This window comes from Thamnophis elegans, chromosome 9, assembly GCF_009769535.1.
Source record: "Thamnophis elegans isolate rThaEle1 chromosome 9, rThaEle1.pri, whole genome shotgun sequence".
NCBI classification, from domain to species: domain Eukaryota; kingdom Metazoa; phylum Chordata; class Lepidosauria; order Squamata; family Colubridae; genus Thamnophis; species Thamnophis elegans.
In genome coordinates this window covers 53,956,160-53,983,177 of record NC_045549.1, presented here as the reverse complement: position 1 = coordinate 53,983,177, position 27,018 = coordinate 53,956,160, and the positions used below count along the sequence as shown (strand labels likewise).

Genomic DNA, 27,018 nt, shown 5'->3' with positions numbered 1-27,018 from the left:
ACAGGCAACTATTCTGTCTTTTAAAACATGTTTCTTTTCATATCCAGAGAAATATTCTGCCTTTTCAATATTTCCTAGGATATTTCATTTTTTCTGGGAGGGCTAGATGATAACTTCCCACATCATTATACATACTTATGTACATGTCTTTAGTATAGCTATTAGAAAATACGTTTTAGAAAGTATGTACTGTGCTATATTAAAATTAGTGTTAATAAAATCATTATTAAAATTTATGAACTACCTTAAAAGTTATTTAGTTGAATAATGGCCGTATTTTCTTATTCAAATGATTTGTGGTTTGTCTGTAGGGAGGAAATATTCTACTAAATTCGACTGTTGCTAGAATATTTTCTACGACTACCTCCTCTTGAACCGACAAAAGGCTTCGCACAAAACCGTCTTGAGCGAAGTCTACACCAAGCTAAAAGAGTCTCCAACTTGCTGCATTTTCTAGAAGCGCTTTTAAAAGCGCTTCTAGAAAATGCAAGTTGGAGATCTGCTCAATCATGGAGAACAGCAACTGAAAGCACCGCGCTTTATTGCTTCCAGGAGACAGACTGCAGCAAACAACGAAAAAGCAACGGTTCCATTTTCCCCCTCCCGAAACCTTCAGTACAGATTTCAAACATCAACGCCTGCACGAAGCGCCGCCTCTTCCAACCAGGTGTCCTCTAACACACGCCAGTTAGATAGACGTAGTACGTGATAATGCGCGTACTGCAGCGTAAGACCTTTCCATAGCCATTCCAGTGTAATAAACCGAAGGAGATCTGTTTTCGTGCTTCCGCCTAGTAAGAAGACAGGAGTGTAGAGAGGCCCCTCATTCGCTGCCTTTCCGAAGGCTGCTCGCCACAGCCAGTCAAGTGGCTTGCGCGCGCGCGTCCAAGCGAAGATCCGCTAAGCCGCCGCGTTCGACCGCTTTGTAAATACAAGTCCTGCTTAACACCAAAGGTGCATCTTGGGATTTGTAGTCCGTGCTCTCGGCTCCTTTAATGGAAGGCGAGACGGGGAAACTACTCTTCCCGAGAAGCCCCGGGGAAGATGAGGAAAGGCGGAGGAGAAAAACAGCATTGGGGCAGGTTGTTGCTATTGCAATTTGGAAACAACCGAAAAGTGTACAGCCGGTTGAAAAGAGTGCGGAAAGGAGCAAACGGAGTCGACCTGTCCGTAGCTTTACCAAGGAAGGAGGCGGAATTTTAATTATTCCGGGGAGGCGAGATTCTGGAGCCGCGGCTACTTGAAGGAAAAAGCTGGGCTCTGCTTTTTACAGGGAGAAAAGAGGCGGGAGGGTGGAGTTTCCATTTCTCCCCTCAATGTCAGTCTTGGGAGCAAAAGGAGCGGGCATTTTGTACCACTCTCATCTAAAGGACTCGGGGCGTGTCCGACTTTGTCTTTCCCACATTGCAGCGTAGCCCTTGGCCCCTTGGCATTGCGAGAGGACTGCAAGAGCCCAAGGACTGCCAGAGGCCGAGGGGCCTTCCTCCGATCCCCTCCTGACAAAAGGAGACGGAGGCGGTGTCTGGAAGGGGTGAGTGGGGAGCGTCAGCAGGAACGCCGCCCAGTTGAGTTACTTTACTTCAGTGGGTTTTAGTCTTACCGGAGCAAGCCCGCGCCTTAACTCAGGCGGGCGATGAACGGCTTTGGCCCCGAGGAAGTGACCCGCGGTGGGGGAGAAGCCGCCGCCGTCCCAGCCGTTGTAGCTAACGCTACCGCCGCGGTGGAAGTCCTGCCGCCCCCGCCCCCCCTTCCGCAGCCGACGGCCGGGCTGGGAGCGACTTCGTCGGCTGCTGCTGCGATAGCCGCGGGCTCAGCCGGTCCCCTTGGGACTGCAGGACCCGGTGCTGGGCAGTTATGCTGCTTACGGGAGGAGGGCGAGAGATGTAACCGAGCTGCGGGCAACGCCAGCTTCAGCAAGCGGATCCAGAAGAGCATCTCGCAGAAGAAGGTGAAGATCGAGCTGGACAAAAGTGTAAGTGTCTTAAATCTGCGGGGAGCTCCTGGCTTTGGTTGATTTGGGATTATCCCTTGACCTTTTTAAAAGCCGCCATCGCCAGCCCCATATAACCTCAGCGGTGGCGGTTACAGTAAAGACGACAAAAACGAACCGACTACGGGGAATGAATGGGAAAGATGCTTTTCCGGATAAGCCAAAGGTTCTGTGGTCTGGCTGTGTTGATTTCTAATTCCTTTGATTTTAGTATGGTTTGGCTTGGCTTTCTCTCTCTGGAAGAACAGCTTTATTGAAAGGGGAAAATTTGCTCTTTTCTTACAGCCCATTCCAGCTTTTTGTGGCGACTTGTGTTTTGCTTATATTAGGAATATGTATTAAATATTTATTTGCATGGAGAAGGCTTTAGACCTGGAAAAGACTTGACAGGGGCGATTTATCTTCTTTTTCTCCTCTTCCTTCCAGATCTTTGAAGGGTTAGCTGTTAGCAAGCTTGTTGTTTCTGTTTTTGTTTGCTCTTGCTGTTTAGTTGGCTGTGGGCTGACGCTGCAAAAGCCGAGCAGCCTCAGCTACTGGTCTTTGTGAGTAGCTTCTCTTGTTGCTCTTTTCTGCTTTTGTCTGTCCTCAGCTCATTCTTTTCCCCTTGAACATGGTGGTGGGATTTAGCATAAAGTCGTGTGAAGGTCTCTAGGCAAGAAATTGCAAGTATTGTTTATCGCTGTTCGTAGCGATCATTGGTGTGTGTTACATGAAGCACTGAATTTGTTTCCTTCTGGAGAGGACAGGACTTGACTGCTCCGCCTCGTGCTGCAGCGTTGCACGTCCCATTTTGCCACTTTGTCGTCTTCCTCTTGGCAGCCATCAAGCTCTTAGAAAACCTTTCTTTTTAAAATACAAAATGCTCCAAAATATACAGTATTCGTGGCTTCTGCATACATTGCTAAATAAAAGAATGAGAAAAACCTCTTTAGTGCGAGATATTCCTAAACTCGAAGCACGTAATCCAGACAGTAAACATCTGTTAGGTTCATGTAGAGCGGATACTTGTGATTTTTTCCACCGGAAAGAACAAGTCTGGGAAATGTCTCATTATCAGTATTGATGGAATTAAACAGTGTTGTTAAATGTTGGCAGCCTATGATATGATTAATTGCAGAAATTCCTTGAAGATTCACATTGGTGTGTGTGTGTCCCCTTACTACTTGCCAAGCATACTACTCATTCCTAAACCAAAACAAAGATGATAATAAACTCCTACAGTGTGATCCTTAGTGGATTAATAGCACAACTAGAATATTTATTTTTACTAGAAAATTAGAATTCAGTGAGCTACTCTGTCCTTAGCAAATAGATTTAGAATTGCTACTTTATTGTACACTGCTAGATACTTTCTTGACAGGAAGCCTTATTAGATTTTGTAAAACAAATAAATATAGTTAGATGGTTAATGCTTATCTATCCTAGTACTTTGTGGGGGCTTTTATGTCACAGTGGAAGTGTAGCATGAAAATTAGTGCATTTTTCATGTTGCTTTAAATTAATCAGCATACCCATATGCAAACTAACATTGCATTGATTCACAACCACACACTCTGGAAGAAATAAGTAAAACCTAAGGTCCTAGAACATAAATTACTGCCATATAATACTTAGTGAATAACAAATATTTGTTTATTGTATTTTTATTCTTTCTGAAAGAATGCTTATATATGTATGGATAATGCGTGGACTGTCTTGTTGTGGAACTTGTTGTATGGTTTGTAATTCCTGATGTCAACTGTAAGACTCCAGGATAGTCTGTCTGTTCTCATTCTGGTCTCCATCCACTGTATTGTCCACCAAAGGAGGGAAAAGAAAATTGAGGAATATGGGGGATAAATAATATTCTATCTGTACATATGATCCTGAAGTGTATATGGAATGAGACAAGCTGGAATTGTCTGATGACTATTGAATGGAAGTAGATAACAAAAACAAAAAGCAACTTGTTAGGAATAAGTTGGTTATTGTTGGTTATTAGGAATAAGTTGGTTGCTTATTATCAAGCATGGAAGGACACTCTCTAATTTATAAGGTGTTAATATCAGTAGAAAGGTCAGGAGCTTCTTGGAAGAGCAAAACTTAAAGCATGGGTCTTGTGAGGTCAACCCATGTTATCAGATTCTATATTCCTGGTATAAAATCATGTTATCATTCACTTGGTTTTTGTAAGTCCTTTGTATTATTTCAGAGAATATATAACTTGTAACCTTGTGGGCTTTGAGGCTCTTCAATATTCTTTTAGTAAATATACTATTGATCCTATAGTTTTGAGTGCCAATAAAATATCCTGTACTTTATTGCATCTATTGCCAAACTCTTTAGTTCTTTACTGAAGTGGGCATTTTTCCTGAAACAACTTGTTTCTGTGGTAGAAATAATTCTAATATTGTGTATGCATCATTAAATTACCCATACATATTTTTTCTTAAAGTGGCTTTGTTGCTTTTTTATTACTCAGTGCACAATCAAAAATATCTATTTTGCATAGAAAACAGTCAGAAATTTTACTTTTGCAATTTAATATTCTAAAACATATTAGGAAAGTTAAATTACTTTTTGAGAATTGAACATTTCTTTTTTTGAACAATAGTTATTTTCCTGTCTGTACATTTTGTATATACATGAACACAGTATCACTTCATTTTCTTCGAGTTTGCTTAGCTAGTAGGTTAAAAAGGTTAAAAAACATTTGCTAAGTCATGATGGTACTGCAGTAACTAAGGTACCAAATTTCCTCTTACATCAACTAGTGCAGTCAGATCAGAAGTGGGTTCCTATATTGGTTGGTACTGGTTCATTGTGCGCGTGCACTGGCCGATTGCTGGTGCATGTGCAGTTGACTAAATATTGTTCTGCGCGTGTGCAGAAACATGCCAGCAACAGCCTAAGAGATCAGGGAACTAGTTCGGGACATGGCCAGCCTGGGTCGCCACCAGTTCTGCGACCAGGCCACAATTCCACTATCAGTTTGGCTGAACCGGACCAAACCGGGAGAAACCCACCTTTGAATCAGAAGGGTTAATGATTAATATCATTGCTTTGCTTACAATATATTAATAAAATCATTTGCATGTGAATTATGATTACAGAAAATGTTACAGAGATGCATGTTAAATTACGGTATCTCTTTAAACTTTCAGGCAAGACATCTTTATATTTGTGATTTCCACAAAAACTTAATTCAGAGTGTCAGAAACAGAAGAAAGAGAAAAGGCAGTGATGATGATGGTGATTCACCAGTGCAAGACATCGACACTCCAGAGGTAGATTCGTATTTTTTTCTCAGAATTAGTCTCTGCATAATTCATATGTGATACAAAAGCAATACTTTGTTCAAACATTTGGTGGTTTAGATATGTGTTGCATCTCATTTTAGTGCTACCGTGTTTCCCTGAAAATACGACAGGGTCTTATTTTCTTTTGTCCCATGAAATATGGCCTTGGGCTTATTATCAGGAAGAGCTTATTGTTTTGGGGTTGCCAGGTGGCTGCCCCCTTGCGAACTGGCTCCCGAAGAGCTGGGCACAGCCTCAGGGGCAAAGCAGTTATGAGGTAACCACGCTTACGAGCAGCTGCCCGGCAAATCCCCTCTCCAACCAGGCAAAACACCATTCACTGACCTAGGAGGTATCACTAAGGTGCCAAGCCACGTGACACACTGTCCGCCCCCCAGCTCCCGCGGCTTGGCACATTTGGGATACCCTGTAGGTCAGTGCATGGAGCTCTGCTCGGCTGGAGAGGGGGGTTGGGCGAGCGCCTGTTCCACCTCTAGCCTCACCAAGCCCTTGCGCAGCTCTCCCAGGGCACCGCTGCTGGCCACCACCACCTGCCGCCACCACGCTCCAAGCATAACTTCCAAACTCCAAAACTTGGCACCGAGTCTTCCAGCATCAGCCGCTCTAGGAGTACTCTATGGTGGGCTGGCTGCCGGACAGAGTGTCTTCCGGACAGAGAGTCTTCCAGCAGCCTGGCCACCATAGAGAGCACTCCTAGAGCGGCTGATACTGGAAGACTCGGTCCCGAGTTTTGGAGTTTGGAAGTTATGCTTGGAGCGTGGTGGCAACGGCCAGCGGCGATGCCCTGGGAGAGCTGCGCAAAGGCTTGGGGAGCTGGCGAGGGAACAGGCGCTCACGCAACCCCCCCATCTCCAGCCAGGCAGAGCTCCATGCACTGACCTACGGGGTATCCCAAATGTGCCAAGCCGTGGGAGCTGGGGAATGGGCAGAGTGCCACATGACTTGGCACCTTAGTGATACCCCCTAGGTCGGTGAATGGAGCTCTGCCCGGCTGGAGAGGGGATTTGCTGCTTGTGAGTGTGGTTACCTCATGGCTGCTTCGCCCTGAGGCTGTGCCTGGCTCTTTGGGAGCCCGCTCAGAAGGGAGCAGCCGCCTGGCAACTCCCCCCTCCGGCCAGGCAGAACGCCACTCCCCAACCTAGCGGTATCCCAAAGGCGGCAAGCAATGTTAGCACCTCCCCCCCAGCTCCCGCAGCTTGGCGCCTTCGGGATACCACTAGGTCGGTGACAGTGTTCTGCCTGGCCGGAGGGGGTTTATTTTCAGGGGGGGGGCTTATATTTTTGCCCACATGAAAAATGTGGCAAGGCATTAATTTCAGTACAGGTCGTATTTTCAGGGAAACACGGTAAATATGATTCATTTTTATTAAGATTTATATCCACCATCATTTTTGCCTAATTCTGATTCCTGACAATCTATGTCAAATAACTCCCATTTATAAGGTTTACTTCTAAGAATAAATGATTTTAGGTAAGAATATATAAATGCCATAAAATGAATTATGACTTTGAAATGTATAGAGCTGTATTTCAGTAACATTTGGAACATCATTTATCCATCTCAGTTTATATAATAAACTATTTTAGGTTTTGGTCAGCTTAGCTGTTTTGCTGTACTTTAAACTCATTACTAGAATGAGATAGTTAAATTTACCAAGTGAAACTCATTATTTTGTAGCCTACTATAATAGCAGCTTTGTGGATTTGTGGCACTACACTCCAGGGCCCCTAACTTGAGATATTTTAAAACAGTTTCTGGAGATTGAAACTGGGACCCTTCATTGGTGTAAAACATGTACCTTCCTTAACCAAAGAGTTCCAGTGGCACTCCCCTGCTATACATTACAAAACGAAGACAACATTGTTCAAAATTTCACATAATATTTGGAAGATAAAACAGGTTGACAACTGTCAGGTTAAAGAACCATGTTTCTTCCTTTTTAGGTTGATCTGTTTCAGCTGCAAGTAAACACACTAAGAAGATACAAAAGGCACTTCAAATTACAGACCAGACCCGGACTTAATAAAGCACAACTTGTTGAAGTAAGTAGGACTTTATTTTTTCTTTTGAGTACAAAAAATTAAATGTGCCATAATACATAATTTTTCCAAATTGTACTATAGCTTTTAAATGTTTTAATTCTGAGGGCTTCTTTTCGTTCCAATGATTGCTTATATCTCCCTCCAAGTTCTATTTCTGCAAATCTTTGCTATTCCTTCATGTTGACATCTATATAGTTTTACAATAAGGTTAGGGAAAACATCTGCTCACTTAATAAATGTACCTGGCCAGGTTTGGATGGATGAAGAGTCTATTGCTTTGACATATGTTGGTACCACATCTTTCTCGTCTTTAATTGCCTGGGGTTGAAGTTTGTAGAAGAGGCTCTCCTCTAAATTTCCACTTTTGGAAGTTATGCATTAAGTGTAGCTCCAAAGAAATGTTATTTGGGACCACCCCCACATACACTTATGAAATAACTTTCCTTTGAGCTTTTTAGAACGTGGTTCAAGACTGGCCATTTCAAAAGACCTTTCGTTTTGTTAACTGAAGCTCAAATTAATGTATTATAAATAAAATGGAATCAAATACTATGTAGATTATGAAGAACTTGCAGGGGTAAATTCTAAGTTGAAAACATGATGTCTTAATTTACTGATATAATTGCAAAAATGAAAAGCATGGAAGCAAGCAATTATAACTTTTCATAAATAAACATGGCTAGAATCTGAAGTGGATTTAACTTCTAGAAAGACAACTTGAGAACAAGATAGAAAACTCATTGATAAATGTTGGCTTATAATGTTACAACAATGAAAAGGTAGAAGAGTAGAAACAATGGAAAAGCAATCTAGGCCTGGAAATGATCAGAAAAGAGATTTGGGGGAAGGGATTGCAGGTATTGGCCATCTGCATTTAGAGAGCTTGCTTATATTATGTGTATATTGCCGATTTGTTTGGGTTTTTAAAATATTTTTATGCTTTTATCCACCTACATCATAATGGAGAGATGGGTAAACTATGTACAATAAATGAATTAATGAATGAATACATATAGATAATTGGAAGAAATAGAGTTATTAAAATAGTTTAATAGGCTAAGTATACCCTATATTCCAGAAAATAAGACCTCCCCAGATAATAAGCCCAGTCAGGCTTTTGAACTGAAATAAGCTGAAATAAGCCCTCCCACAAAAATAAGCCCTCCCACAAAAATAAGCCCTCCTTGAAAATATTGCAACACAGTAGCAGTCATGAGGGGACCACACTTGCTGCCTCCTGCACCTCGAAAATAAGGCCAAGCGCTTATTTCAGGGGTCAAAAGAAAATAAGACAGGGTCTGTCTTCTTTTCGGGGAAACACGGTAATTATTAGAATAGGTTATATCACCAAATTTAACAAGGGATATTACAAAGGAAACTACTACTAATTGTTATTATTGTTATTAGCATATGGTGGTGTTACATTAACCAGGAGACCATAATGCTATTGTAAAGTGGTAGTTTGGCTGCCAAGGTACCAGCTCTGTTGTAGGAAATGCTCACACACTTCTCACGCACACCACAAAATAGCAAGCTGGCTTCATACCAGAAAAAAGAAAAAGTAGCTCTTCCTGCAGCAGGCCCTCTTCCTCCTAGAACTGCCTCTCCAACACAACCAGGAAGATTCAGAGGGTAGGAAAATGACGCCTTGGATGGAGCACCAGCTTATTTCCCCCACCAAAGTGGTACCTATTTTATCTACTAGCACAGAACATGCTTTCAAACTTCTAACGGGTTAGCTGAGGTGAGTGACAGGCGCTTATCCTGATATGCAGTGCTAGGACTCAAACCACTGGGGTGGAGATCATCTCCAATGTGGTCATGAAGCCACTGCGCCTCTTAAAGGAAACTGATTGAATGTAGTATTCAAACATCAGAAATATAATATGAAACAGTACTTCTGGTTTTCATCAAGAACGGGTCCACAAGTCCTTGTGCATGACTTGTGCACCGATCCATAGCATGGCAGAAACTGGTCCTTGCAAACAAGCAGAGGCCCATCTACAGGATGCAGGCAGCACACAAAACCACACACTGGTCTGTGAAAAAAATCTCTTTCCACAGAACTGTTCCTTGGTGCTCAACACGTTGGGGGCTACTGATCAAGAACATTTGGTTGAATCAAGCTTACTTTTGTTTATCTTGAGGATATTTTGAAAATTTAGAAAACTTCTCGAGTTCTTCATTCTGTGTAGCAAAAACTCGTCCAATAGGTATAGATTAAAATGTGGCTACTTTATCAAGGTGATGATGCATAATTGTCCTAGTATGGACCCTTGATATTTCAGTGTGTGTTTTTTATAATTTGCATAAAAGAATAGCACATAATTAAGGCAGGAGATAAAAACATGAATATTAGATCCTTAACTATATCAAACTAAAAAATGTTTTTAACAAACTTTAAAAAGATGGCATTCATGAGTAGTTGAATTCTCAAGTTTTTCAAAACATTATAAGGAAATGAGTCATATTTGGTAATGTATTAAACTTATTTTACAGGTTACTTTGATAAGTTAATCTTTAATATATTGCATCATTTCATTTAAGATACATGATGGTATAATGGGTATAAGTTTTTTTTTAATTATTCCTTAATCAAAGCGTAACAATTATGTTATTATTTTTAATGTACTTTTTAAGAAGATTGGTATCTTAATGCTTCCATTATTGCATGAATTCCTTAACATTTTAATAAATTATTATTACTTGGCTTACTTCTTAGACCATTGTCCAATCTTTTTTTCCAATATATAGACAAATACTTTTTTCCCCCTCTCTAGATAATTGGATGTCATTTTCGGACTATTCCAGTGAATGAAAAGGATACCTTAACCTATTTCATCTATTCAGTGAAGAATGACAAGAACAAATCTGATCTAAAAATGGATAGCAGTATTCACTAAATAAACAAACTTAAGACTTACAGACCTGAAGACTGGTTTGGATGTTCTGAGCTTTTTTTGTATTAGTATTCAGAGTATTCTGATGTTATTTTTCTTGGGAAAATACTATTCTCATAAATTAGGTTTCCATGATGAAAGTATTTTAAATAAATACTATTGATGTCCCTGTGCCTATATCGGAATAATATCTGACATTTCTGTAAGCTTTAATATTAAAGCTCCATTTCATTTATTCAGAATTATGTCCAAAGAATATTTTATTTATTTTCATTTATTCAGAATTATGTCCAAAGAATATTTTAAGGCCTTTATGCATCAGAGCTCTTATATTTTCTCAGGTATATATTTTTAAATCCTTAATACCTTTCTAAGCAAAATTTAAAGATTATGTAAAGTCACACACTTTACACTTCTAGAGATTTGTCAGTTGACTAAATTAGTACCTGTTTGTGTAAAAGCCTGGGAAATGTTGATTACAAACTGTTTTATGCTGAGTAGTTTTGTATGATGTCTGAATTCATTGATCCTTGCAACTGCATTGCAGCTGCAGAAGATTATCACCTTGGAAAGGAAGAATTTTGAACTAAACACTAGAACTACTTTTGTTTTTCAAAACACACTTCATCCATTTGAATGTTGCTCATGCTTTTTAAATACATACAGATTTTATAATGAAAGTGGTTGAACAAGGATAAGTATATTTAGCTATAACATTCCTTGATGTCTTTGTATGATTTTGAATATTTCATCTGAGTGACCTCAGATGCTCTTGTTTGCACGATTTGTCCTTTATGTTGTATGATAAAAGTAGTGATAAGAATAGTGCTTGTTTTTTTAATTGACTGTAAAGTCTGTATGCATTTAAAACAAATGTAGGCTTGTTTGAAAACTCCAAGCATGATTTGCCCTCTGTGCCATGCCTACTCTAAATCATGATTTAGATGACATTAATGAGTCTTAAGGCTCATTTGTGACATTAAGGAACCAACATGTCTTTTTTATTTTAAATGAACTCGTTATTAGGGTATTCAGCATTCTGGATAGGAAGAAAAAAGGTGTTTTTGAGATGCATGATAATGCATTCTGAATCTGTGAGCCTGCATATGATGCTGCATTTGTTTTCTGGGCTTGCCCGGTGTCTATAATAAAGATTCAGAAAAAAGAATCATATTTAACTAAGGAGGAACTGGCATTGATATGCATGGCATAATATCTCAAAGACATACATATTTTCCTGAAATCATGTAGCTGCTATGCAGTGTCTTTGAGGAAATACCAAGAAGCATAATCATGCTTGGTATTTCTTCAATCATGCCAGCACCTTTACTTTTCAGATAATGTGCTGGAAGTCTATACTTACCTATTATATTACAGTCTATAATAACAACCATTTGATTTTGTGGTCAGAAACGAAACTATAAATTTACTGGAATGTCTTGAATTGCTGTCCTAACTGCTAACTGCTACACTTTGTATAACTGATTTATTTTCTTCAGCAGCAGACAAGCAATATAGTCCTCAACGTTCCATCACAATTGAGCCCAAAAATTTTGTTGCTAAGCAAAGAATAGACATATCAGAAATAAGCAAGTGTCACCAACAGTTTTCCAATTGCCTTCTACATTGCAGGGCAATATATTTCAGGAATGTCCATTAGAGCTATGACAAGATTTGTGTTTTGAGAATTAATTGTAGATATTTACTTTATGACATGCATGTTGTAAGGCCACTCAACTCACGTGATGTGAGTCTGGGCTGAAAACGAAAAACAAGCAAAATACATTATTAAAAAAATTCCAATAAATAAAATATTTTATGGCAGAGAAACAAAATAATTAAACAAAGTCCACTTGACCCAAATGTTGGTAAAGTCAAGGTATAGCAGAAGTACAACTTGATAGACCGTGGCCAGATATGAAAAAACACTCAATGGTGCCCTACCAGATCTTCTTGCTAAGTTTAAATCTCTATTCCTCACAATCCCGTCTACTGTGTTTCCCCAAAAATAGGACCTACCCCCCAAAATAAGCCCTAGTTTGGTTTTTACACTTGCACCTGATATAAGCTCTACCCTGAAAATAAGTCCCAGTGGAGGGTATGGTCAGCACAGGAGTTGATTCTTTGTCCAAGGAGCAGATGGAGGGAGAGGTAAGGGGGTGAGGCAGACAATCCAGATGCAGCATGCGAACCATGGGAAAGTCAACAGTCAGATGGAGGGAGAGACGTGGCGGAATGCATTCCAGGTGATCTTGAAGCACCAAACAGCCTGTGGGAAAGCTAAGAGTCAGTGGACTGGTGTCTCTCGACTTGCCTGCAATCAACATAGCATGTTGGGATTGCCTGCCTTTCACCCCATTGTTCGCCTCTGCTGCTGGTGCTGCCATATGAAGACAAGATTCCTGCATCCGGCTGCCTGCTCGGCCCACTGTTTTACCTTTCATGCAGTCTGTGTGGCGCATCCAGATTGCCTGCCTCACCACTGCCTTTGCCTATGTCTGCTGCTTGAATAAGGAATCAACTCATCTGCTCTGCACAGGCTGCGCAGCCCCAGAGTCTGCCGACCAAGAGATTGGGCTGCATCTGCTGCAAGATACCATCAGTTCCCATGCACGTACCATCTTGTGTGTGCGCCGGCATGGGGAGGGACACCAGCCGTACTGATCACCCTGAAATTGTGTTTTCCCAAAAATAAGCCCTAGTGCTTCTTTTGGAGCCCCCCAAAATATAAGACTGGGTCTTATTTTTGGGGAAACATGGTATTTCACTGCACATTGTCTCCCAGTCTTGAATTGACTTTACATATAGCTCTTCCAACATATATAGTAAGATGGAGCCAGTGAATGAGAAGTTCTGAGTAATTATATTTGTATTATTACAATATCAAGTTTGATAAATTAACAGATTAATATTGAAACTGTAATGTTAAACAAGAATTTAAATTTGAGTGGACCATACAGCCCTATTCATGTTTATGTCCCTTTGTTCAATAGTTTGTTCTCAATACACTACATTTTAAACCTGAAATTCAATAATTATAATTTCTTTTCACTAATTCCACTTAGGTATTAAAATTGATGCTGCAGTTTTTACAGGATTCTCTGTATTTTCGTAAGAGTAAACATTGAAAGAAATGGTGCAAAAGCTAAGAGATTGGATTATACAAAACTTGAGTAATATGTTTTGTTTAATTATTGGATTTAGACCCTTGGGAGCTTATGATGGCTCACCCCCTCATTTCTTCAACAGTCATATAAAAGTTTGCTAAAGAGTTACTGATCTTCAAAGTCAACTTGAAACTTGAATCCAAATTTCACAGATCCTGTGAATCCAGTGTTATGACAACCATATTTTATTAAACCATGTCTTTAGATTTGGTATAATCTGCCTTAGTTAAGCATCAGTGGGATATGTAAAATGTACACAGACATCCATAGGAAACTTTCTGTTTACTCTCAGAATGATTCTAAACAAAAAACAGAACAATACTATAAAAATACCTGCTTAGCAGGGGAGAGTAGACTTTATTTACATTTTTATAAATGTAAAAATATAAAAAAGCAATAAAATACACTTTCAGCCTGGTATAAGGCAAATTAGGAGGGCCCACAACTGTGAGCTTGTTTTGTTTGAAATTCCTGGCTTGATCACATTTAGAGGAGCCAGTCTAAGGAAAACTAATTCTGGCACTGGATCCCACTGAACCCAGTGGTACTTATTTTACATAAGCATGCATATGATTTCCTCAACAGCATGTTTTTAAGAAGATAGCTGCCTATAGTAGCCTTCCTACTCCATGCTAAAAATCTAAGCAGACTGCATATTATATTCCTACTTGACCTAAAAACAAATTCAATTTATAAACATTTTAGCAGCTAAAAAGATACAGTGATCAAAAGCTGCTTTGCATGAATGTCTTCACCTGTCAAACTACTGTTAGAATTTGTCATATTAGCAGACTCATAAGAAGGAAGATATTTTGATGGCAATGATTTTTGAAATCCTATTGAACAGAGAAATAATCTTGAAATATCATCTAGGATCTAGGATGTTTCATGTGGGCATTCCAAAGATAAGAATTAAGGACTGTCGTTGCAGGCTTCCTTCAGAGCTTTCCTATATACGGTACATGTAGAAATGGCGCATTCTTGCTTTCATGAATCTTCATCAGACCTACAGATGAATATTTCAAATGAACTCAAATATACTAATGGACTAATGTCCAAACCTAGTGTATCAGTGCTAGAACGAAGGACTTCTATTTTGAAAAAGGACTTAATAAAGCTTTTAAAAATACTTAAGATACTTTGTTTTTTCTCCTTATAAAGCTATTTTTCTCCAGAGTAAACATACATATTCAATTGTTCACATTGAAAAAAGTTAAGATTCATTTTGTTCCCCCAATCATGATGAGTCACTAATACAGTATAAATGATCAGTTCTGACTGATACGAGATTTGAGTATGAATCTACAATGTATCTATTCAGAAGAAATAAAATTCCACAGAGCCCTATTTAAGATGTATAGGACAGCAATGTAAAACAAATGTGTTGAATTGTTATAGTATTCAATATATGCAATAATTTGACTGCTACTGAGATTTTTCATTAGTTTCTGTTGCAATTAGCTTAACATAATGAATAAATTAAGGTATGACAGCTTGGTCTTAACCTCTCCACTTCTTCCTAAAATAGAGCAGAATAGAATCAACATTTGAATTGAATTATTATAGCAATAGCAATAGCAGTAGACTTATATACCGCTTCATAGGGCTTTCAGCCCTCTCTAAGCGGTTTACAGAGAGTCAGCATATTGCCCCCAACAATCTGGGTCCTCATTTTACCCACCTCAGAAGGATGGAAGGCGGAGTCAACCCTGAGCCGGTGAGATTTGAACCGCTGAACTGCTGATCTAGCAGTAGCCTGCAGTGCTGCATTTAACCACTGCGCCACCTTGGCTCTATTATTAGATGCAATAACACTAAGGTGTTTCAAAACAATACTGCAAGCTGCTTTATACTTAAATGAATTATAAAGTTCATTTAATTATATTTAGAAATGTTAATATAATGTTTTGAGTCATGTGTTATAAATACTTTATCCCTTTATTTAAATTCCAAGCAGTTATTGAAATGTTATCATTTCAGGATAGAAACTTGATGCTTGTAAACACTTCAGGGTTTAACCAAAATTCTTTTGTTCTGATTTTTAAGTGGGAATTAATGAAAAGCAACAACAGCAACATGGTACTTGCAAATGGAGATTGTGACATGCTCAGAAAAGAAAAATGGCTTCAAAATTAAAAAAAATCATAGACATTAAATAGATTGGAGATGATTTCTTTTAGTTATCCTGGAACCAAGCCAGGTAGGACTTTATGTTCAAAAGCAGCACTACTAGTATGAAATAGTCATTTTGAATAGGAATATCACCTACTAACATCTTGGCTGCTACCTTTTGTCCCAAAGATAGCTTAAGATCTTTTTCAGAGTCAGGCTTATACAGAGAGCATTGCAGTATACTTACCTAATTGCATAGTGATGAGTTCATGGGTTACTGTTGCCACAGTGGAGACATCCGAGGCCTTTCAGGCCTTAGAGAACTACAATTCTCATGGAACCTCAGCATGGCCAAAGGTAAGGAGGGATGATGAAGTACCTGAAAAGCAACAGGTTCCCCATTCCTGATGCATGTCCCAAAGGTGCTTTTTCAGGAGGCAATTAAACTTTATTTTTTCTTTGAAGACATTTCACTTTTCATCCAAGAAGCTTCTTCAGCTGTCACTTAATGGTGAAGAATGGAAGAATTTATATTCTTTCCAGACGGCTGGTCATTTGCATTCTTTTAGAAAGTCATTCAGGCCACTTGGAGCTTTAACTGTGTGCTGAGGGTTACCTGAATAGTGCAAATGGGTGTGGGGCCTTCTTGGCTGCAGGATGTTTTATGCAGTTCCACCACAAAACCGCGCTCGACTAAACCGCGCCCGACTAAACCGCGTCGCTGACGTCATCAACAGGGTGACAACAGCGCGGAGACAGAAGCACGCTGCAAACCCTAAACTTAAAATTAACCCCTAAACCTAACCCTTAACCTAACCCTAAACCTAACCCTAACCCTTAACCTAACTCTAAACCTAACCCTAAACCTAACCCTTACCTTAAGTTGAATCGGCTTGCTTTCAAAGCGCTATTTAAAGCGCCCTTCTTTCTCCGCGCTGGCTGTTGTCGCCCTGTTGATGATGTCAGCGACGCGGTTTAATTGGGCACGGTTTTGACGGGTCACGGTTTTCTGCCCTGTGTTCCTTTACTGTTGAGCACAAGCGGAGGCTGTTGGAGATAAGTCTGTGTTGTCTGTATCTCAAAGTGAAGTGGAAATGGTTCCTGTAGTCTGCAATTTTTCTGGAAATCTGTTCACACCCCACACCATTGTAAGGGTGTTTATCCCAAGGTGCATAACTAAAAGTCTTATGGAGTATGCTTCCAAACGAAGCATTATCTTGAAATATGACCTTTATTTCCCTTATTAATCCTTACCCCCACCGCCCCAAAAATAGAGTAATTTCTGTCCGTGCTGTCTTTTTGCCTTCTGCTCTTTTATAAATATGGCCATAATATGATTTCAAAATTCCAAACGGGCTCACTAATGTAGTTACTTGCTGCGGGTTTCCCCAAACTGAAAAATTTAAACAAGAAACTGTTCTTTGTTCTTTGTGGCATTAAATAAAATTTTACCTTAACTGAATCAACCTTTTGTACGGCAATGATCTGTGATGACTTTTAAGGAATAAAGGTAAAGGTCCCTCTCGCACATATGTGCTAGTTGTTTCTGACTCTAGGGGGAGGTGCTCATCTCCATTTCAAAGCCGAAGAGCCAGCGCTGTCCGAAGACGTCTCCGTGGTCATGTGGCCAGCATGACTAAATGCCAAAGGCACACAGAACACTGTTACCTTCCCCCCAAAGGTAGTTTCTATTTTTCTACTTGCATTTTTACATGCTTTCGAACTGCTAGGTTGGCAGAAGTTGGGACAAGTAATGGGAGCTCACTCCATTATGCGGCGCTAGGGGTTTGAACCACTGAACTGCCAACCTTTCTGATTGACAAGCTGAGCATCTTAGGCACTGAGCCACTGTGTCCCTATTTTAAAGGGATAGAAGCTAATTAATCATCCCATTTTCACTTTGTGATTCATTTTCTTAATCTAAAGGGTAAAGGCTTATGTGTGAATAATGGACAATGTGTACCACGTCTGTGCTGTCCTCTTCAATGTTTGTGTGGCTGCCTTCTAACCATGGTTGCCACTCTTTTGTAGACTGTCTATATACCATGTAAAGTTTATGGTCATAGGGCTAAATGTACCCTTCTGTGGTCTTCTGCAGTCTCCTGATCTCTCATCCATTGCCACCAATTTTAATAAATTAAAAAGATTTTAGAACTGGATAAAAACGGAAAAAAGAGGTTTTAAGAAAATGGATGGACTGTAAAAAAAAAACTGGTTTGTGTTCTGTGCATGCTGTGTTTTACTTTGTAATTCTCCCACTTCTTTCTCATGCATCCCCAATTCATTCCACAAATAGGCACATCTACAGAGAAGGAGAAAAAGAAATATCAAGAAGGCAAGTGCAGCCACATGTATCCTTTGACTACACCTCAAAGGTTGTGTATTCATACAGCCGAAATATTTATGTATTCTCTTTCAACATACTCTTATATTGAATTACTTTAATCCTCTGATGTGCCTATATTTAAATTAGGTTCTTGCAGCAAGGAGCTCCATACAGGATGCTGGTACTACATTACTTGATTAAAAATTACTTAAATTACATTTTCAGTAAGCCACAAACCTTTACACATATATTTTTCATTAGTTTTTATTTATGATTTATTGTTCCACTTTCTCTGGCATTAAAAAAGAAAAGTGATTATTTGCATAGGTAGCCACATGTAGCAAGAAGAATGGAATGTAAATGTAAATGGAAGCAGAAATATCTCTACAGTTTTGAATGTGTTGACATCAAGATTGTTCTGGCTGCACCACAGGGCCAGTTGTTCAGCTCCCCATCTATGTGGAGACTCATCTTTGTCTCAAATGAGACCAATGACTGTTGTATTACCTGCAAACTTCAGTACTTTAACTTTGAGATTTCCTGCTTGAGCAGGGGGCTGGACTAGAAGACCTCCAAGATCCCTTCCTCTTCTCTTCTGAATAGATGCAGTTGTTGGTATAGAAAGAAAAAAATAATGGAGAGAGCATACAGCCCTGGAGGTCACCTGGGCTAATTGTACAGGTATCTGATGTAATTTTGCCAAGGTATCTGATTAATTAATTGTACCAGACACCAGTACATTTAGCAGCTGTTCTAATTGTACAGCTATCTGATATGATTTTGCCAAGATTACCCAGTTCTATGTTTATTTATATTATTGTCCAGCCTAGCCAAATCCCACATTACAATTTTCAATCTCTATGCAGAAGTTCAGTCATTTGAGTGGTCAATTTATTTATCTTTTTAATTTATTTTTCAAATTTATACAACCATCAATTTTACAAAGCAAATGACTTTGGATAGTGTAAAACAAAGTTTAAAAAAACAATAATACACAAATAAGAACTGTTAAAAGCATTAAAAATGTAGAAATTGCAGTTACAAAGAATAAATAATAGGTGAATATTAATTGTGCAACCTCATGAATTCGCTGAGTCCCTGGGATTTCAAGCCTGCTAACACAACCAGGTCTTGAAGATTTTCAGAAAGTCAGGAAAAATGCTGTTGTGGATTCTTTGCCAAAGAAATGAACACATGCTGGCTAGTGTCCTTGCAGCAAAAAGCGAACAGCCTGGTCAGCTTCAGCATTTTTTGCAGCCCTGGTACGTGGCACATGCATCCACCATCAATCAACTAACTTGAGCTGCTACCACCACTGGGGAATGCTGCAGCCGTCACTGCTGAGCAGCTGATTGGCAGTTGGATCAGCCTCGTGGAATACCGCCAATCAGTTCTAGGCGGCGGGCATCACCACCATCAATCACCGTCAATTGCCGCCACTGTTTGCCACCGCCAATTGCTGCCTGCCGATCGCTGCCACCATTTGCCACAGACAGTCATCTCTGATTGCTGCTGCTGCCAATCACAGCTCACTGCCATTCACCACCGATTGGCGCTGCTGCCATTTGGCAGTGACAATCAGCAGCGATTGGCAGCAGCAGCAGCAAACGACGGCAGTGACCCCCACCACCTAGAACAGCTGATCTGTGGTATTCTGGGAGGCCGATCCAACCTCCAATCATCTGCTTTGCCAGACAGTGGCAAATGGTGGCAGAGGTGACAGGCGGTGGCACCGACCCCCTCCACCTGACCCAATATTCACTCTATGAGATGCACGGCGGGGTGGTCCAAGGGGCCGGTTGGGGCTGAGTTCAAACATTTTGTTTAAAAGCAAGATGAATTGTCTGTATTATGGGGATATCTCCTGTGGGGGGACCGGGTAATTGTTCCACCCAAACTGTGAATTGCAGTATTAGAGGCCTTGCATGTAGGGCATCCGGGAATTGTCCAGATGAAATCTTTGGCAAGGAGTTACGTGTGGTGGCCTAATAGGAATGGGGAGATTTAAGAGTGGGTGGCAACCTGCACTCAGTGCCAGGAATCCCAACCAGCTCCCCCAGAGGTGTCCACACAGGTATGGAAAAAAACCCAGGCACCCTGATCCAGAGTACACATTGACTTTGCGAATCCCATGCATTGGCAAGTATTTCTGGTAGTTGTGGATGCTTATTCGAAGTGGTTAGAGGTAGTCCTCATGACCATCACCACGGCAGAGGCAGTCATCAAGGTGCTACGGAGACTTTTCTCCATGTACAGCCTGCCTGACGTCTTAATCTTAGACAATAGGCCCCAATTCACAGCCATCCAATTTGAGACTTATTTAGCAAAACAGGGAATTAGACATGCCCTGGTTGCCCCATTCCATCCAGCTAGCAATGGGCAGGCGGAGAGAATGGTGTGATCTGCAAAAGAAGCCCTAACCAGGATGGGGCTGGGAGATTGGCAAACCTGGGTAGACCAATTCCTCCTTTACCAACAAATCATGCCAAGTGCCACGACCGGCAGAAGCCCCTCTGAGCTATTAATGGGTCGCCAACTAAGGTCTCCCTTAAATTATTCTGCCGAGCCACCTATTGATTTGACCAGCAAACTAAGATCATTTAGCATAGAGTTTACGCCCATAACTACATTTGGGGGGGGGGGGGCCTCTCTGGATTCCTGCCACAATTGCACCGGACCTTGGTTTTACAAATTGGAACTCAAGGACGGGAAAGTTTGGAAGTGGCACATTGACCAGCTCCGAGGCCACCTCGACCATTCAAATCTTAGGCAACCAGAGGTAACTCCTGCATGAGTTTTTTTTCATTTTTTCATTTCCCTTTATTTGTATGCCGCCCTTTTCCCTGGGGGGACTCAGGGCGGCTCACAGTTCAAAAAAGGGGGGGGGGGAAGGACAAACAATTTTCCGACATGAAGACAGTACAACATATTAAAAGAAAACACAACAGTCACACAATTCGGGTGGGGTTAGAATCTTAACCCCAGGCCAGCCGGGATAGCTAGATCTTTAAAGCAGCGCGGAAGGACTGGAGGGTGGTGAGGGTCCGAATCTCCACGGGGAGTTCGTTCCAGAGGGTCGGAGCAGCCACCGAGAAGGCTCTCCTCCGGGTAGTTGCCAGTCTGCACTGGCTGGAAGATGGTATTCGGAGGAGGCCTAATCGATGCGATCGTATCGGTCTAGTGGAGGTAATTGGCAGTAGGCAGTCTCTCAAGTACCCAGGTCCACTACCATGAAGGGCTTTATAGGTGATAAGTAGCACCTTGAAGCGCACCCGGAGATCAACAGGCAGCCAGTGCAGCTCGCGGAGGATAGGTGTTACGTGGGTGAAGCGAGGTGCACCCACGATTGCTCGCGCGGCCGCATTCTGGACTAGCTGAAGTCGCCGAATGCTCTTCAAAGGCAGCCCCATGTAGAGCACATTGCAGTATTCCAGCCTAGAGGTCACAAGGGCACGAGTGACTGTTGTGAGGGCTTCCCGGTTCAGGTAGGGACGCAACTGGTGCACCAGGCGAACCTGGGCAAATGCCCCCCTGGTCACAGCTGACAAATGGTGTTCAAAGGTCAGCTGTGGGTCCAGGAGGACTCCCAAGTTGCGAACCCTGTCTGAGGGGCATACAGTTTGACCCCCCAGCCTGAGAGATGGAACACTTGGCCAATTCGCGGGAGGAAAACACAGCAGCCACTCGGTCTTTTCTGGATTGAGCACAAGTTTGTTGACCCCCATCCAGTCTTTAACAGCCTCAAGACCCTGGCTCATCACATCCATCGCTTCGTTGAGTTGGCACGGGGCGGACAGATACAACTGAGTATCGTCCACATACTGGTGGTATTTTATCCCGTGCCGTCGAATGATCTCACCCAGCGGTTTCATGTAGATGTTGAAAAGAAGGGGGGACAGGACCGAACCCTGCAGCACCCCATATGTTAGGGGCCTAGGGGTCGATCTCTGCTCTCCAACTAACACCGACTGCGACCTGTCCGAGAGGTAAGAGGAGAACCACTGTAAAACAACGCCTCCCACCCCCACCTCCCGCAGTCGCAGAAGGATACCATGGTCGATGGTATCGAAAGCCGCCGAGAGGTCAAGGAGCAACAGGATGGAGGCGTGGCCTCCATCCCTGGCTCTCCAGAGATCATCGGTCAATGCGACCAAAGCGGTTTCTGTGCTGCAGCCAGGTCTGAAGCCTGACTGGAAAGGATCGAGATAACTGGCTTCCTCCAAGGACCGCTGGAGCTGAAAGGCCACCACCTTCTCAACAACCTTCCCCACAAAGGGGAGGTTGGAGACCGGACGGTAGTTATTTAAAACAGCTGGATCCAAAGATGGTTTCTTCAGGAGGGGTCTCACCACCGCCGCCTTTAGAGCGGGGGGAAAGACCCCCTCCCGCAGAGAGGCGGCAACAACCGCCTGGATCCAGCCTTGTGTCACCTCTCTGCTGTTTACAACCAGCCAGGAGGGGCACGGGTCCAGCACACATGTGGAGGCTCCTACAGCTCTCATCGCCGAATTCGTGAATTAGCCAAAGCTCTACCCAAAAGGAGCAAGCATACACTTCTTCCACAGACTTCTCAAGCCCGAAGGTACTGGAGTACTATCTGAGAAAGTTGGGGGCCCGCAGTGAGTTCCAAGCGAACCGGCTCTAGGAACTCCAGCCATGCCCCAGGGAAAGTTCCAAGAGCTTCCACCAGGCAGAGCCAGAGAGACAACAGGTCTGACCGATCTGACTGAAATCCTAGCACCAACTGAACTGCACAGGTCAGAGAGAGTTTCTAAAAGACCCGCCTTCCCATGTGACAACGTCACCAGCTGGATCAGCCCAACTAAGAGTGGAGGGGTGTTACATACTGGCAGCCAGTATGGTAGGTTCCACCAAGGTCCTTCGATCTGGTGGCAATATACTAAAAGCTGATTGGCCGATCCGTTTGACAGCTCCCTATAAAAGGGCTAGCTGTCAAACAGAATGGTGCTGGATTGTACATAGTTTGCCTAATAAAGAGCTGTTGTTTGTCACTGAAAAAAAAAAGATGCATAGACATTTCCACCCACTTTTTTTTGGGGGGGGAGCGTCTTATAGTGTGAAAAATATATTGTATGTTGGTGGAGCAAGGAAAAATAACTCACAGGACTAGGACGAAAGAGAAGTTTTTAAAAGTTTTAAAAAGTTAATTTGATCTTGTTCTTTATTTTTAATGGTATTTTTCCTTCTATTTAATTAATGATGACGGTGACAGATTTTAAAAGCCTTGTAGGTCCCATTCAAGGCCTTCAGGGCTGCAGCTGCTTCTAGAGCCTCACCTTCTCTATTTCTGATGCAGCTTATAAGAAAGATGGAACAAAAGTTACATCCCATATAGGCACTTTCCCAAACTATGATGAAATCTCTGCCTTTCTTTCTTCTTAAATTTTGTGTTCTAAATGAAAAAGTTTGTTTAAAAATAGCTAAAAATAAAAACAACCTTAGCCATTTCTGAAGGGTTTTGTCAGAAATAAAAGAAATTGGGAAATGCAGACTTGCTAATACCTATGAACATGAAAGTCTTTTTCTGAATATTTATTTATTAATTTTTTCTTCCATGATTTGTGAAAGAAAAAGAATCCTTAAGATTTCATATTTTGTGATCCTCAAAATAATTCTACAGAATAGCTTAGTCTAAACAGAATACTCGAGGCCATAGAGTGAGCTTCACGGCTGCCTGGAGATCAAAGCCAGCGGCTCCAACATCCACCCCATTGGATCCCATTAAATGGTGCAGATGATCCATAGAGCTAACAGCGAATGGGTTGCATGTATCTGTTACACTCAAGAAACCCTGTTAAAGGATTGCTTGTTTCAGAAATTGGGATGTGAGGTTCTGTTCAAGGTGAAAGAATACCAAAGTTTGCTAGAAAATAAAGATTTGGGGATCAATTCAATTTCAGTACATTACGAAGCTTCGGTGGGGAAATATTTAAAAATATAAAGGTATAAATTAACAGATTAGCTAGTAAAAAAGAGTTAGATAGTGGAATTATTCCATGTAATAATCTTTTGTAATAATCAAGGTTATGCTTTCAACACAAAAACACTGTTCATTTCTTGGTTAACTGTAGCACACCAATGGTCCTTATTCTGAATGTTCAAATCCTGATTTTAAGGTTTTCTGGCTCCATCTGGTGGTCCTAGAAAGCAATTGATTTTTTAAATTTATTTATACATTACCTACAGTACTTAGTATATATATATATACTTAGTAGTATAAATATATACTTAGTGTATATATTACCTACAGTACTTAGAAGTTTATCTCTCATATTTTTGTTGGAAAATGCAACATTAATAATATTTAAAATATGGATAATTAGGGACTAGCCAACACAAATCTATCTATTTTTATCACTTTGTCATATTTATTTTCGTGTAGGCATTGTAAAGTAGACCTAAACACCATCCTTGTTTAAGACTTGCAATATGTCAGAGGAGCCACCTGAGATGGCAGACTGTTGAAGCCAGAAACTAATTAATAGAGGATACACCAAAAGTTAAATAATAGTTCTTTGCAGAAGTGATGATGGGAGATGGATTTAGATTCCAATTTGATCCATATCTGTACAATAGGATGTGATCTTGTGTTATTCCATTCAGTTCTCATCATTTCAAAACAGTATGGTCAAAGACAGGATACTAAGTGTAATTATCGTCCAGCAACATCTGGCTGACCATAGGCTTTCTATACTTGAAAATGTTAAAGATTCCAGGCAAATAAAATTATTTCAAAAAGATTATTACAGAAATTGTCTTCACAATCTTCTTCTCATGGAATAAAATTTTCTAAGAGGTTTCTGATCATATGAAATAATTACGATACTGTATTGGAAATGGTGGGAGTGGTAAGAGGCCAATATTAATTGATTTATCTGACTTTGCTTTTATTTATGTCCTCTTACTCCCAGCTCTGTTTCTAAAGATCAAGGACATTCTGGTTTTGTTATAACTGAGAGGAGGAAGATCAGTGACCTTTGCATCTTTCTCACTGTACATTAGCTAAACCAAGAACCAACTAAGCATTACTTGCCATTTAAGTTAAATATTTTCGCGAGTAGAAAGAAAATGCAAGACATTTTTATTTACACTGTGTATATTTTCAATAAATCCTGTCAATTGTTCTTTTTTAACCATTTTATGATTACCCATTTTCAAGCACCTTTAGAATGTTAGTTCTATAAGTACAGGTGTAATTGTAGTTCCCTGTTCTATTGTTTTAAAACAATACCAACAAAATGTGTGCCTATTAAGAGTATGGCTGAAATTCACGTAGATGAAATCTTAAATTGCAAGAATTATGAGCTTGGAACTAGTAAACAAATCTAGATTCCAATTTATTATCTTCAATGAAATTCTTTTAGAAAGTGATTGGTTTTTCAGTCTTATTTTAAGGATTAAGATTTAAATATATTAGTTATTATATTTTCTTCTGCGGTGGGTACACAAATTGAACTCATGCAAAAGTGCAGAACAGCATGTATAATAAGCATATGCTATGAATAGAAGAATTCTGACAGCACCAGCTTAAGCCTCCGGATTAAATCAAAAGACTACATAGAAATACCATAGCATATATGTTACAATGAATGCAACAATTCATTCACTTACATAAAAAACAACATTGTGTTGAAACTCACTTGACATACTTACAGTACTTGAAAATAGTTCAGGACAGCATTTGAAGAAATTGTATTTTTAGGAAACTATTTCTCAGCATTTTAATATAATGTAAAAGGGGAAAAATCAAACAATAGATACGCTAATGGGAGAAGATGGCAAAGAAGTAACGGGCAGTAGAAAGAAAGCAGAACTGTTTAATTCATATTTTGCATCTGACTTCACACAAAAAGAAAACACTACTCAACTTATCAAAAACAGAACCATAAATAACAGGAATGCAAATTAAAATATGCAAAAAGAGATGACAGGTGTTCTTCAGATGGATTCAAATCACCTAATCCTGATGCACTACATCCCAGAGTTAAGAGATGTTTTTTTCAGAACCATATCTTTCAAGGTTCTTGGATCACCAAGGAACTACCTGAGTGCTGAAAAAGTGTTGATATGGTTCCCATCTTCAAAAAAGAAAATAAGAAAGAAAAGAAAATTCAGACCAATCCGCCTGATATCAATATCTGAGAAGTTCTTGGAAAAGATAATCAAGCAACAAATCTGCCAACACCTAGAAGCAAAGAAAGTTATAACCAAAAACCAACTTAGGTTCGCCAAAAACAGATAATGCCAAACAAATCTTATTTCATTCTTCGACAAAGGGATCAAATTAATAGATCAGCAAAATGTTGTGGACATAGTACACTTAGATTTCAGTAAAGCATTTGATAAAGTAGACCACAACCTACTTCTTGGCAAGTTAGAAAAATGTGGGATAGATAGCACCACCACCAGATGGATTTGTAACTGGCTGACAAATCATACTCAACATATAGCCCTTAATGGAACTACATTCACATGTAACAAATAGCAAAACGAAATATCAAAGATGCACTGGGTGGGAAGAACCACTGGGTGGATCCAGTGGGGAGATAAAACAGTGAAACGGAAAAGAAGCAAATGAAGTTCTGACTCTACAAACATCACTATATCAAAGGGGAAAGGCAGAAACATCAAAAGGTTAATTTGTATAGAGGCAAAGCAAAATGCAAGAGATCTCGGTGGAAGCAAAAGATCTAGATTCATTTTAGTGGAAAAGACAAAGGTAAGGATTGTCATTGTCAAATCTATATCTAAACCAGACTCTGAGGATTTTTATTGTCAACATTACCATAAATGGTGTCCATAAATGATTTAACCAGTAGTGCCAATTCTTTAAAAATGATTATATAGGGAAATGTTTATTTAAAACCGTGACAATCCCTCTCAGTCCAACTCACGCCAAAGGTTGTTGTGGAGAATAATAGAAGAGAAAGTAGCATTAGGTATGTTCATCGCCTTGAGTTATTTATAAAATAATCAAGATGGGCTATAATTAAAGAAACATTAAAAAATGATAATCTCACATCTGCATTGTCATATGTCATTGTTTGATATCATTATAGTTGTTTAAGCATACTGACAATTTAGCAATATTTTGTAGTAGCCAAAGGTAAAACGTCAACATAAGGTCAAAATACACATTCTGAAAGCAACTGAATCATGC

General features: G+C 40.4%; 1 protein-coding gene across 1 annotated transcript; it reads left to right on the top strand.

Annotated features, from left to right (window-relative positions):
- Nucleotides 1–1,025: 1,025 nt before the first annotated feature.
- On the top strand, nt 1,026–14,240 carry SAP30 (Sin3A associated protein 30). The gene is made up of 4 exons (XM_032224505.1): nt 1,026–1,972; nt 5,134–5,256; nt 7,234–7,332; nt 10,113–14,240. Exons 1-4 carry the CDS (start codon nt 1,634–1,636, stop codon nt 10,233–10,235), a joined length of 684 nt encoding a protein of 227 aa, XP_032080396.1. The 5' UTR covers nt 1,026–1,633; the 3' UTR covers nt 10,236–14,240.
- The last annotated feature ends 12,778 nt before the right edge of the window (nt 14,241–27,018 follow it).